The 12,818-nt window shown below is 38.5% G+C and overlaps 1 protein-coding gene across 1 annotated transcript in view; it reads right to left on the reverse strand.

Annotated features, from left to right (window-relative positions):
• The window catches only part of dcun1d2a (DCN1, defective in cullin neddylation 1, domain containing 2a), an 8,820-nt gene extending 464 nt beyond the window's left edge, over positions 1-8,356 (reverse strand). Inside the window, exons 1-7 of the mRNA XM_007555435.2 lie at positions 8,252-8,356; positions 6,114-6,330; positions 4,678-4,846; positions 4,212-4,342; positions 4,046-4,128; positions 1,343-1,439; positions 1-1,250 (exon numbers count right to left, since the gene is read on the reverse strand). The exon at positions 1-1,250 is cut by the window's left edge and continues 464 nt beyond it. Of these exons, the coding sequence (XP_007555497.1) occupies positions 1,171-1,250; positions 1,343-1,439; positions 4,046-4,128; positions 4,212-4,342; positions 4,678-4,846; positions 6,114-6,330; positions 8,252-8,254 (780 nt within the window). The 5' untranslated portion in view covers positions 8,255-8,356 and the 3' untranslated portion in view covers positions 1-1,170. The remainder of the gene's footprint in view (positions 1,251-1,342; positions 1,440-4,045; positions 4,129-4,211; positions 4,343-4,677; positions 4,847-6,113; positions 6,331-8,251) is intronic.
• Positions 8,357-12,818: the final 4,462 nt, after the last annotated feature.

A 12,818-nucleotide genomic window follows, 5' to 3' on the forward strand; every position in this document is an offset into this window, starting at 1 on the left:
TATATATATATATATATTTGTACAAATACTTCAAAACAGTAGAATTTGTCTTTAGCATTAGAAATAAGGAGCAGATTTGTTTTTCTTTTTTAGCCAGTTGCTAAGTAGTGTTCAGCAACAGGTGGGAGAGGGGCCGGTCTGCATTAATCTGTGTTGGACACACCTGGAGAAAACTCCTCACTTGGGCACTTTTTCTGGCACCTCAAATGTCTTTAAATAATAATAATAATAATAATAAATAAATTCCAGACAAAGTTTTGAACCCGAAACGTTTCAGAACCTTCGTTACGCCTCGACAGCCGGCCCATGCCTACGTACAACCACTCAGAACCGAAATTATCCAGACAAATGAGCGAGTATCAGTTATCTAAATCAAAGCACTGCCTTTACTTTAGTGAAACTTTATTTCTGAAACCAGCCCGAGGTGACGTAAAATGATTTTAGAACATGCTTTCAATGAGCTCACAACTCCATGACTGGACGTCCACCGAACAACTAAACCAACAGCATTATTATCCATAATATTGAGGCATCACCGTTTAGAGATCTGAGCATTTTACTGTACATAAAACAATCATCTTTTTGCATTTTATAAATTGAACATAATTATATTATTCTTCTTATAGCTCTCTTTGTCATCTGTCCCATTAGATACAGTATGTACAGTTAAAAACTGCAACAGTTCTGTTGGTGCTGGTGTCGCGAGCACTCTGTCCCAAAGCTGGAGTTAAGACATGGGATGTTTGCACAGTCACGCAGAGCTTCATATACCAAAACAAAGATGACCTGGAAGAATCTTAAAACACACAGCTCTCTTCTGTCCTGTCCGTTTAAAGAACGCACGGCGGGTGAACCTCGTGTCGGTGCCGTGTCCTCGTCGGCCCAGTGGTGAGGCTGTGGCGCTCCTCCCGGAGCAGAGCGCAGGGGGCCCTCCGGGACGCTGAGACACTGGCGATGTCCGTACGGCGCCTCCGTCTCAAGGAGACCGAAAATGTGGCCAGTTTGTTTCTCAACTCGGCTCCCTGAAAGACGGTTTCAAGTGCTTCTGTTTTCTCTTCTGAAGTCTACAGGGTTTTTTTTTCCACTTTTTTTTTGTACAGAGTCTTAAAAAAAACAATGATGTCGCTGTGAAAGAAACAATGTTCTGGCTTTCCAGAGTCGGGATCGGATTTAGAGAGTTTTACGTTTGGATCCTGTAACAATTGGTCGAGCGAATTCCACAAAATCATCTATAAGGACGGGCCACGCACCTTCGGAGAGAGCAGAGATACACCGCTGGTTAACTCGTGATGGAGCAGAGAAAAAGAGACGCTTTGTGTGTATTTTGTTACTGCAGACTCACCTTCCTCGTCATAGTTAGACATGTCATCTGCAATCATGTTACCAAAGTCCAACAATAAGTTCCACGTGTCCTTTGGGATGGATCGTTTATGATGTTCCTGTAACGGACAAGAGCTGATGAAAACACCTCGTTTTCCCCTCGTCTTTAAAACAAATACATCGTCATATCACAACAGAGCACACTTCTTTGAAGCAGCATAATACTGAAGGGCCAACTTGTCGAATTAAATCCAACAAATGTTTTATTCCAGTCCACCCGGTTTATCTCTCTGGTTCCAAAAGTGGGACATTTAAAGCAAAATTAGAACTTTTTCCAGCGTCTGGTGCTTTTGTGTAGCACTTTAACTTTGTATAATGTTATGCATAAATAATAATAATATATTGGTTTCACTTTTCGTTTCTGTTATAAGTTTCAATTTAGCAATCACCAATTGATTCCAAAGTTCAGATTAAAGATCTTCTTGAGTTAACATGTCAGATTTCTAGATTTTTAGTTAGCATTGCTTTAAATAAACATATAACTTTATATATATATATATATATATATATATATATATATATATATATATATATATATATATATATATATATATATATATATATATATATATATATATATATATATATATATGACCAGCGGGGCTGTCAGGACACCATGTAAGATAATAACTTCCTGTGTAACAGCACATTAGTACAGCGTCCGTCTGGCATCCTGCATTTTTCTCTGAACTTTTCCCACTAAGTAAAGGCGCTCATGTCTACCAGCCTACAGTTAATTATGGGGCTTTTCAATCCTTCTCAAATACCTAAACACAATGGTTCTCCAGGAATTTTAAGTTGCTCTTCTCCTCATCAGCGTTAGCTTAATGTTTTGAGACATTTTCGACAAAAAAATAAATAAAGATACTGAAATTATTTAAAATCTTCATAAAGTTTAAACCCTAAACCTGTCAAAAACGATGAAAGTTAAATCTCTACATGAAAGGTTTTGAACAAAAAAACAAACAAAAACAGATTTATGAAATATTATCCATATTTCATCTGTTCCTTTTTTCTTTTCTTTTTTTTTTTTTTTTTACATGTGCTCGCTGAGATCCAAAGGTTTCCGGCACAAATTCACCTACTGCCGAGGAGAACGAAAGTCCTGATGGGGTGAAGATTGCAGTAGTCGGAGTTAGGTATTCTCCGATGAACTGCCTGGACTACAATAAATGTTATTTAAGTAAGGTGTATCCTGGCTCTCTTTGTCTGCAGTCCTCTTGGTGTTGGCAGGTAAAGCAGTAATAAGGTTATAAGTTGGCTACAATGCTTTCAGTAAACCTTCTTAAGATGGAGTTTTTCCAGTAGCTGGATAGACGACCGATTATCTGCATCTGGGTTTGCTTCACCACATTGCCACTTCCTTTTCTTCTAAAACGCTTTCCCACGAAGTTGTTGGAATAAACAAATACTTAATGGGAAGAAGATTGCAGGCTCGCCTACTCTGGACAAACGATATGGTCATAAGATGCTGCATACTTGAAATGTGCACACTACTAGCACTGGGTTAATGCACAAGTTTTATTTTGTTTCCTTCAAATATGTATTTCAGCTGAAGTGTGCTTATTACTTATAGAATAAGCTTCAAAAATATGTATTACGCGTCATCTTTAACAGGTCTGAGAGTCACTGTGTATTATAGCCATGCATAGTGTGAATGTATGGTATTTTAAAGATTATATCCTATTGGATGCTTCATCCAAACAATCCTTTGTAGGTTTGATTTACTGATAGACAATAATTTTGGCTCAATGTATCTGGCAGCTCTAATTTTCACAGTTAAAAAAAAGAAAAGCAGGTGAGATTCCTCAGCAGCTGTTATAATGTCGGCTTTTACACCCCTGTGTAGAACACAGGTGTTCATAGTAGGGTCCAAGCATTTTAAGCAGGTCCCTGACTACAAAAATGAAATACATGAGGACAAAACTACAACTTTTCAATTAAAATCTACTTTAAAAATGTTAGATACAACATAAAGTGATCATGTTTACCAAACTTTCTGGTTTCCTTCTATTTTCATGGTAAACAGGACCACATCTTCTCACTAAATTATACTCTAAAGTACACCTGTGTGCATCCAAATCAGCTTTTAATTGCTTTATTAAAACTTGGCTAAATACAGCAGGTGTTTTCAAATGAACACTGACCAAGATCCTGGTTTTATTGCTGAGATTAGACTAAATGTCTTTTTCGGTTTTCTTCATTTGAGCTCAAAATGACGTTTTGGACCCACAATCCAATTCACACAAAAAAAATCTGATTAGTTTATTACTTTTAATTAAAATGGGCCATGCTTAGTTTATTGTTGAGTAGATAAAAAGACTAAAAATGAGAACATTTCTGGTGATTTTAGGTTTTAAGAATGTCTTTTTTTTTTTTTTAGCATGCAAGCACTTTTGAGCTTATGATTTTGGCCCATGTGACAAAACGTTTGGACACCCCTTGCTTAAGATGTCTGGACTGAACCACAACCCCACAGATTGACCCTCTAATGACGGATTGTGTCCAGTTTCTTAACTTTCAAATTAAAGCTGAACTCAACCCATTAAGTAATTTCAGTTCAGTAATGTACTGCACAAAAGCTAGAGACTGCACAGGCTTTCAAATCGGGTTATTGTAGGGCATGAATGATGGGATATGAATTACTGGCACCATTTTCACTCACCAAAAGAAATCTATTCCAAAGATCAAGGAACTTAAATCGTCCTGACAGAACCAGGTTCCAGTAGGCTACGGCCATCTCCAAATCTGCAACAAGAGGAACGGCTCAGATTTTTAATCTGCTCAAAACGAGACCTCATCTCAGCTGACATCCGTGCCATTAAACCTACCGAGACCTTTCTGTCCAGGATTTTTGGCAAAGTTAAAAGTGAACTGGTAGAAGTCTTTGAACTTCCCGCTGTCTTTTAGCTCCTGCTCTAATCTTGGCAAAAGGGCTTTCAGTTTTTCTGGACTGTCGCACCTAAAACAAAAACAAAAAAAAAAACAAAAAACAGTGCAGTTATGTCAAAAAATAATGACAGGCTGGCATAACCCAGCCAGCCTTGACAGGACTGCCTGGATGCTGAAGACGAACTGGCCGACAGACTCGGAGACACGAGCCTTAAAAGTCAAAACATTGCAACTTTCTCATTATCACACGAAGACACAGAATACCCGGGCCGTGGGAGGATCTATATTTAGCCGGCCTTCCCTCCCTTGGAGCTACAGCAGGAGAACCACCAGGAGATGAAACTAGGAGTGCGCAAAGCAGGCTGCTGATAAAAAAAAAACAAAAAAACAAAAAAAAACACTCACCCCAGTTCTGTCATTCCATCCATGAACTCCTTCTTGGTGAATTCGCACTGAGTGGCGGCGTGAAACTTCCACGCAACGACCAGCACGGTGATGCTGGCCGGGTCCAACGAGAGGTCGTCACAAAACTGCTGGATCCCGTCAATGCCGATCTTATTTTCATCCTGGGGATCTACCGAGAACAAAGAGTCGGGTTACTTTTCTCCGTTTTGGAGAAAACAAAAGCACAACTATGTGAAGCTTTCTACATCAACATGAGATAGCGATGCAGAGATTTGCAAAAAGCTTTGCTTTGTTGCGGCACAGCCGACACCTCCGACCAACACAACGTAGCGACATCAATACGCAGTGGGACGTGAGACATAGACGATGTGGAAACTTTTCAACAAATAGAAATCCGAAGTTTGGCTGGAATTTGCGTTCAGCCCCAAAACGCCTTTAGCTGCAATAACAGCTGCAACTCGTTTCCTGTATGATTCCAATTTACGCAACTAGGAATAAGACATTTTTGTAAAATCACTCAGTAGGCTTAGTCAGACTGCAGGATAACCACGTCAATGCTCGATTCTTGCAGCTGGTTTGGACTTTGACTGGGTCATTCTAACACATGAATATGCTTTGACCTATAACAGAGCTGCACAACATATCAAATTGCAACTTTGCTTTCCAATAATACACTTGGCCAGTAGGATGGACTTGTCTTTTATGCCTACAACGGATATAGATTAGCATACCCCAAATCTGAAAGCTCAGATAGAAGGGGGTGGGACATTATGATGATGGAAAAATAAACTTTTCTTCATTCCAATATTAAACAAGTGGCTTATGGTAGAGGGGTCTTCTTGTAACCTTCTGAGGACCACTCTTCAATAGAGGCCAGATTCATGGAGTACGCGACTAATATTTGTTCGGGTTCTCCCACCTGAGCCGTGGATACCTGCAGCTCATCCAGAGTCAACGTAGGAATCTTGGATTTTTCTGTCATTAACGGCAAGTTGCCGTCCTACCAAGAGGACATGCCTCGGTAGCTTGACATTTACAACCAACGCCTACTTTAAACTTCTCCTAAACGCTATCTGTGACCCGCCTGCGGTGTTCCTGGGTCTTCATTAAGCTGTTTGTAAACTAATTTTCTCGAACAAACCTCTAAAGTCTTCACAGAACAGCTGGAGCGACACCGAGGTTATAATAAATGACCTCTGACGGTAAAAACAGTAATGAAAGTTGATTGCAAATACAAACCACAATTCACTGAACATCTACTGCTTTTTTTTCTCTACTACATAATTATTCCCTCCTTTGTGTTGGTCCATCACATAAAATCCCAATAACATACGCTGACTGTTTATGGTTATAACAGAAAAGTTTAATGGGTATAAATACTTTTAAAGAACTGCGGTAACAGCATGCAGAGCAGGATGCGAGTTATCGAGCCTTACCTTTGTAACGATTGTAGAGCTGTTCCAGCTTTTTCCGGTCCACCGAGGTTTTCATGGATTCCTTACAGTAAAGCTCTGGATTCTGAAAATAGTTGTCCGTCGCAACTTCTAGTTTCCAGTCATTTTGCGTGAGGCAGTACACGGCCGTCTTCTCCCCAGCCTGTGTGAAGGACATGAACTGCCGAACCTTGTCCCTCTGTGAAGACTTCAGCTTATGCTGCGCACACACGGGACAGGGGTGGTCAGAGACAAGCGGCATCAGACCGGGCAAAGCAAAAACCAGCGCACAGACACAGAGAGACACAAGAATGAAAACAAACAGCGAGACGCAAACATTAAAACACATCCAGGAGGCAAGAAATCGCTCAGAAACCTATACAGTAACCCCGACAAACAGGCGTTTAACAGGATGGTAATTATACGCTGTGTGAGAGCAACACGGGCTCTTCTGAAGAGGGATGTTGTGGATACTCAGAGCACATGCTGTACCCCTGAGGGCCCCGCAGATAACTACAGTCACAGACGTAACATGAGGATGGAAATAAGATGCCATCGCGAGGAGCCAGAGGTGCAACAAGTCTGGAGTGTAACGCAAGCGCTGTGCCGAAAATACTGAGAAATATAAAAATAAATAATTAAATCAAAACAGGCAAGGAGCGCAGATTGCAGGAGAGACTTTAACTTTCGGTCAGCTCCAATCAATCATATATGAGTAAAGAATACTGAAACATAAAAGTGATACAATGTTAGTTCATAGGCATCTATGAGGCCCAGAAGCTTTCATAATAACTTAAGCAAAGCTGCACATGACTATCTTGTTTCCAAACACTATGGTTCAAAACCAAGTGAAAACTTTTAGCATACCGTAGCCGGTTTAATGTCCTTCTACTGGGATATTAAAGTGCTGGAGAAAAGACCTGTTAGACACCAATGTTCTTCAGCTGTATGGACTATAGTATACAGTAAAAAGCATTGCCTTTTGTCCACCTGTTGCTGTGCAATGTTTGACAGCTGGCGGAAGAAAAGACAACTACATTTTTCTCATGCAGAAAAACCCAAATTGGCTGTCACTCTTATAAAACACACAGAAAGATATTAGCTGGAAAACTGCTTTAGATACAAGCAGTTAGCCCATTTTTGGCAAAAAATCTTTAGGCTGATACCTTGTTTTTTTGTTTGTTTGTTTTTACATAAGGTTACAATATGGTAACAACAGTCCCAGTTCATGGTTTCCAATGAACTGAATTGTAGATTAAATCAGCTATAGTGCTACTGCTCATTTAGGAAATTTATCAAACTTAGTTTGGGAGCTTGGATGTGCAGATTATCTCTTATGTTTTCATTTCAGATGACAGATAAGCAAATGCGTCTGGGCTTTGAACCCAAGGGCTGAACACAACTATGCATTTGTAGAAATATCCGCAGGGTGCATAAAATTGTACTATGCATTTTTCCCCCCTTCTAATATTTCTAACTTTACATTATAAAGGAAACTAAGCAAAGTGGTCAAACTGAAGGGAAAGATCTCGACCAGCTGGATCATCTGGACACTTCTCTGCAGAGCAGTATTTCCTGGAAGCGAATAGTAAAGGTTGAGTTCAACGAGCTGCTATTGACCCGCCTGACATTTTAACTGATTTCTGTCATTAATCACGCGTGGATTGAGATGAATGTTCGTTTGCCTTTAGAGACGAACCTGGTCATCGTTGGGAAACATTTGGGTTAGCTTTGTCTACATCCCAGCTAGTAACTTGCACTGGCTAACGCTAGCTGAGTTAGCCAGAATGTATTGACAACAATCATGAGGATATATCCTCCGCACAAAAGTGTCAGTGCTGTTATGAACAGGCAGAGATTTTAGTGAAACGACCCCGTCCGTGTTTGAGGTCCAGCGGTTGACCTGCTTACAGCCGAAGTTACCAGACTGCCAAAAAGGGACGTGTGGCTAATGCTGCTAGCTGCTCTCAAAATATCAACTGACCTTCCCTGAAACAGCAGCGAAAACAATTAACTGAGCACTGTGAGGCTCACAAAACGCGACACATCATGCGCTTCGACATTATTCCATCAGTCTTGATAGATAAGCCTTCATGGCACAAAAGCCAGTGCCTGGGTTTGTGTTTATTTTGGTTACCTACCATTTTTACACCCGCTGTTTGACCAGTTTAGTAGCCCGTCTGTTGCTCCATGTGCGCATGCGCGAAGGAAGTAGCTGAGCAGAAAGCAGAGGTTTGCAGCATGTTCTTGTGTAAGTTGCTTTATTTCGGGGACCAATTGAGGATCCTTTCAGATCTAAACTGAAAGGAAAAATAAAGCAGCTTGCGTGACAATTAACAAAAATATTCTAATATTTCTAATTCATTATTTACTGTAGTGTAAAACACAACTTACATAAAGAAACAAGCTTACCCTGACACCCTTCCACCCGCTTATCTTTGCAGGGTCATGGGGGACTAATGCCTATCTGCAGCAGTCATTGGGGAGAGGTGGGGTTCAGGGACACAGTCCATCATAGGGCAGTGGTTGTTTTTATTAAAAATTATTTAAGTATGTCTGTGTAAATTCAGATGTACCCAGTTTGACAGTTTAACTCTTTCTCTGCATATAGCCTCTATAAAGGAATGGATAAGGACTGTATTTGTACAACTAATCTTATTCGTTATGATGACCCCAGTTGATCCACTCATATACAATCATACCGGCATGTATGAATGAGCTGCATGCTGGAACAGTTGTTAGCACTGTTGGGACACTGTTGGGTGTTATGCATTACTAACCTACCCTTATTAAATGGGTCTGTTGATGTCATGATTAAGCCATTAATTTAAAATATCCACACTAGATCAAAACACCTTGATAAAACACATAGCTATTGTGTGAGCATTTACACAGTATTGAGTTATTTGACTCCTTTCATCAAGGTTTCAGTGACTGAAACAACCCCGATGAAAGTCATAGATGAAAGTCACAATTGATGCTTTCCTGGCCTCAAAGGACTTGTCTTCGTACTTGTTCTGTAAAACCTCAATTCTGTGTACAAAACAGCTGATCACAGTTTTCTCCTCGAACAGGGGTGTCCAAAGTCAGTCCTCAAGGGCTGGCATCCTCCACGTTTTGACCTTTTCAGCATGTCAATGTTCTTCTTAGGGCATCTAAGGAGCCATCATTGGATCCAGGTTCGTTAAACTAGGACTTTGGACACCACTGTCCTAGAAGGAAAGGGGGATCAAGGAAATACACTAGTCTTATTTAGATCACTTTTGTCTCACAGATTCCAGTTTGTTCGTGTTAATAATAAACCTTCACAAACTAAGGGTTCAAAGTTTGAGCCAATTATGCTACACACACACACACACACACGCACACATACACAATTAGGATAAAACAGACACACATAAATGTTTTTGCTTAGGAAAATTATCAGACCACATCATGGAATGACATTCCGGTGTATTGCTGAGAATACTAGGCTTTGTTTCTCTACAAAGCCAGCTAGACTACAAACAGACACACAAAGCCCTACCATCTTAAAGCCATAGAAGACTAGAGAACTTTTAAATGCTATGCTTTTAAAGTCAGACGAGACAGAGGATGTCATTTTTCAACCAGTACATCAAGGACAAAAAACCCAAAATGATTAGATATGTTTCTGTTCAGGAACATATCTATTATGGACAGATGGATCATGTGATGGATCATGTGATGGATCACTGTTCAATCCATCGTCTGAAAATGGAAAGCATCAACAACTTAGGTGGAACAATGTAATGATATGACAACTAGAAATAGTTTTCTCCAGAAATGGAAGAGTGGCGAGAAGGAAGCCAAAATTTGAAAGAAACCCATCAAACGTCCCGTATGGATTTTCACAAGTCATGTAAGGAGACGCAGAAAACATGTGGGAGGATTTTTTTTTTTCTGATGCTAAATTATGCTCTCAAAAGATGCAAGTACTACTAATTCCAAAGAAAAAAAGTCAGTTGAACATTATTTATGCATAATTTATACTCTATAATCAGTGGAAACTTACTATTGGAACAAGGAACAAACCCTTCTTTAAAAGTATTTTTATGCATGTTCCCTCTGTTTTCTTGTTTTTATTGATCAACCACCAAACATGGCCTCACCTTGTCAAAAATGCATCTTTATTATTTCCAAAAGCATTAACACAAAGAGCATGCACACTAAACACAGTTTGTACCTGAATTTGATCATTTATTGCACAAGGTTGGCTGGTTAACATGTGACGAGTCCTCAAGGACAGACTCTACACTCCTGCAGAAACACTCATAATCATCTAAAAATTACGGTATTCCTGCTCAACCACAGTTTTTACTTCAATAATTTGAAAGAAACAAAACAGAAATATGTGAACCAAAAATAGATCTAGAAACCAAAGCTAAGAACATGAGTTTCCTCCAAAGCTTTTATTTTAGTGCGTGGCTTACAATTTATTTTGAATCAATATGTCAAACTGATATAATCACTGTGAATTAAAAAAAGATACAAAATAGCTTTTTTCTTGTTTTGAGTTTTTTTTTTTTTTTTTCAAAATGGGTGGCATAATATTATATTATGACCTTTTTTAAAATGTGGGTTTCACTAATATATTTTTTTCCTTATAGTTAATATTTATCCTGAAGAAGGCATTGGGAGACTAAAATTTTGTCTCCCAATGAGTCCATGTTATTATGGATAAAAAAAGTTACAGAGTACAGCTAATTTTTCAAGCAGTCTAAAATATGGCTTTGAGCTGAGCTGACAGGAGGCGCCGCTCGGTTTTATCTCATGCAAAAATGAATCCACCCTGCCACAAATGTTATGAACACACCACACAGCAGTGTCACTGATACTGTATCTGTGGACATCAGCTTCCTTTTTGCCATCGCTGTCATTTTATAGTGAAAGGAGTGTAAAATAGACAAAGTCATGGACTGTAGTGATATTTTGTTTACAGTATCCATGTCCCTTACAAGCATTGTAGCTTTCAAAGGCTTTGAAAGCTACAATTACACTTTAATTATACTTTTTATATACATTTCTGCTGGCTTTGTCAGTAAAAAATAAGCTATGTTGACTGAGTTTTGTTTAGGTGAAATTGAGGATAACGATATTTGTGTAGCCAGCGTTATGAAAAGAATTGTTTTTTGTTTTTGATATTGCTTATTTTGAGCTTATGAAACCTGAATTTACTGGCATAACTCACAAACAACAACCCCCAAGGGTCCAAGCACAGACCCCCGCAGAAACGCTTCATTAAACAAAAACACTACACAAAAGCCACACAGCAGTTGCACTAAACAATGCAAAGTTCATACTTGTTTAAGTTATTGCTAAAATATACAACAAAAATAATACAAAACAAAACAAAATGAAATGAAATGAAATAAAAAGAAAATATGATTTTGATCAATTTTTAAAAAGGTTATTTTGGAGCAAACCTCACTAGTATTAGTTGGTGGTGACTTCTATTGTTTTGGGATGTAATAGCAAAAATTGAGTTTCATGTTCCTCTGCAGCTCTTGTAAAGAACATTTATTAAAATGGCATTAAATGACTGTCATGCTTTAGAGCAGGGGTCCACAATCTGTGGCTCCAGAGCTACATGTGGCTCTTGAGATTCTTAAGTGTAGCTATTAATAAATTGACTAATAATGCAATAAAATGAGCAATGTTGCACATGGTGAAATGGTAAATGGACTGAATGTATGCACAACTTTAGTCATTCCGACATCTAATTTGTATTTGCAAATAAGCAAATAAGAGAAATATGTTTCGTTCTTTTTATTGCACCTTTCAGTCTGCCTGTTAAAACAGGTTAAACTTTATGCATCGTATAGATTTAAATGCATGCAGACAATAAAGTACAATTAAACAAAACTGCTTTAAAAAAAACTGACTGTGACAAAGCTAAAGGGTCACACTGTGTTTAGATGTAGGTTGTATCAACAACCTTATGATTTCTGTTTTTGTTCAGAGTTACAACCAGACTTTCTGTTCACATTTCTGTGAAAGATTAAGAGAGTAGCACATCCTCATAGAGTGAGATTTCAGTTTTTAATCATCTGAAATCTCTGTTTACTTTAAAACTTGTTAATGAAGTCATTTACAAAAAACAAACAAACAAACAAACAAACTCCCAAGAGAGGTCAACTATTTAGTTCAAATCCACCAATGTGTAATTTAGTCATGGGATAAATCCAGCTGTTCTGTGACGATTAGAACAGAGAACATCAGCAAACAAACAGACCAAGAAACACAGCAGACAGACTAGGGATAAAGTTTGAGAGAATTTTAACCAAGGTTAGGATATAAAACAATACTAAAATCTTTAGAAATCTTGCAACACACTACTCAACAGTATAGAAAGAATATTTTGTTCAGAAGGGACAGAGAAACTGGTCAGAGTAGATGAACGAGTTACATATAGGGCAATCCAGACAGAAAACCTGCTACAGACCTGCTAATTATAAGTTAATTAGCTGATTAGGGTGCCACATTATATGTTTCCAATATTTCATGTTTTCCCAATATTCAAATTTTTTAGAGACTGAATTATTTTGGGTTTATATTTCTAATTCATTTTGACGTAAATGTACAAATAATCGTCAAAATTACAAGAAATGCTTAAGTAATTAATCTATATAACACACAAGTCATCTATCTATCTATGTATCTATCTATCTATGTATCTATCTATCTATG

This window comes from Poecilia formosa, unplaced genomic scaffold (assembly GCF_000485575.1).
Source record: "Poecilia formosa unplaced genomic scaffold, Poecilia_formosa-5.1.2 Scaffold70, whole genome shotgun sequence".
Classification (NCBI taxonomy): domain Eukaryota; kingdom Metazoa; phylum Chordata; class Actinopteri; order Cyprinodontiformes; family Poeciliidae; genus Poecilia; species Poecilia formosa.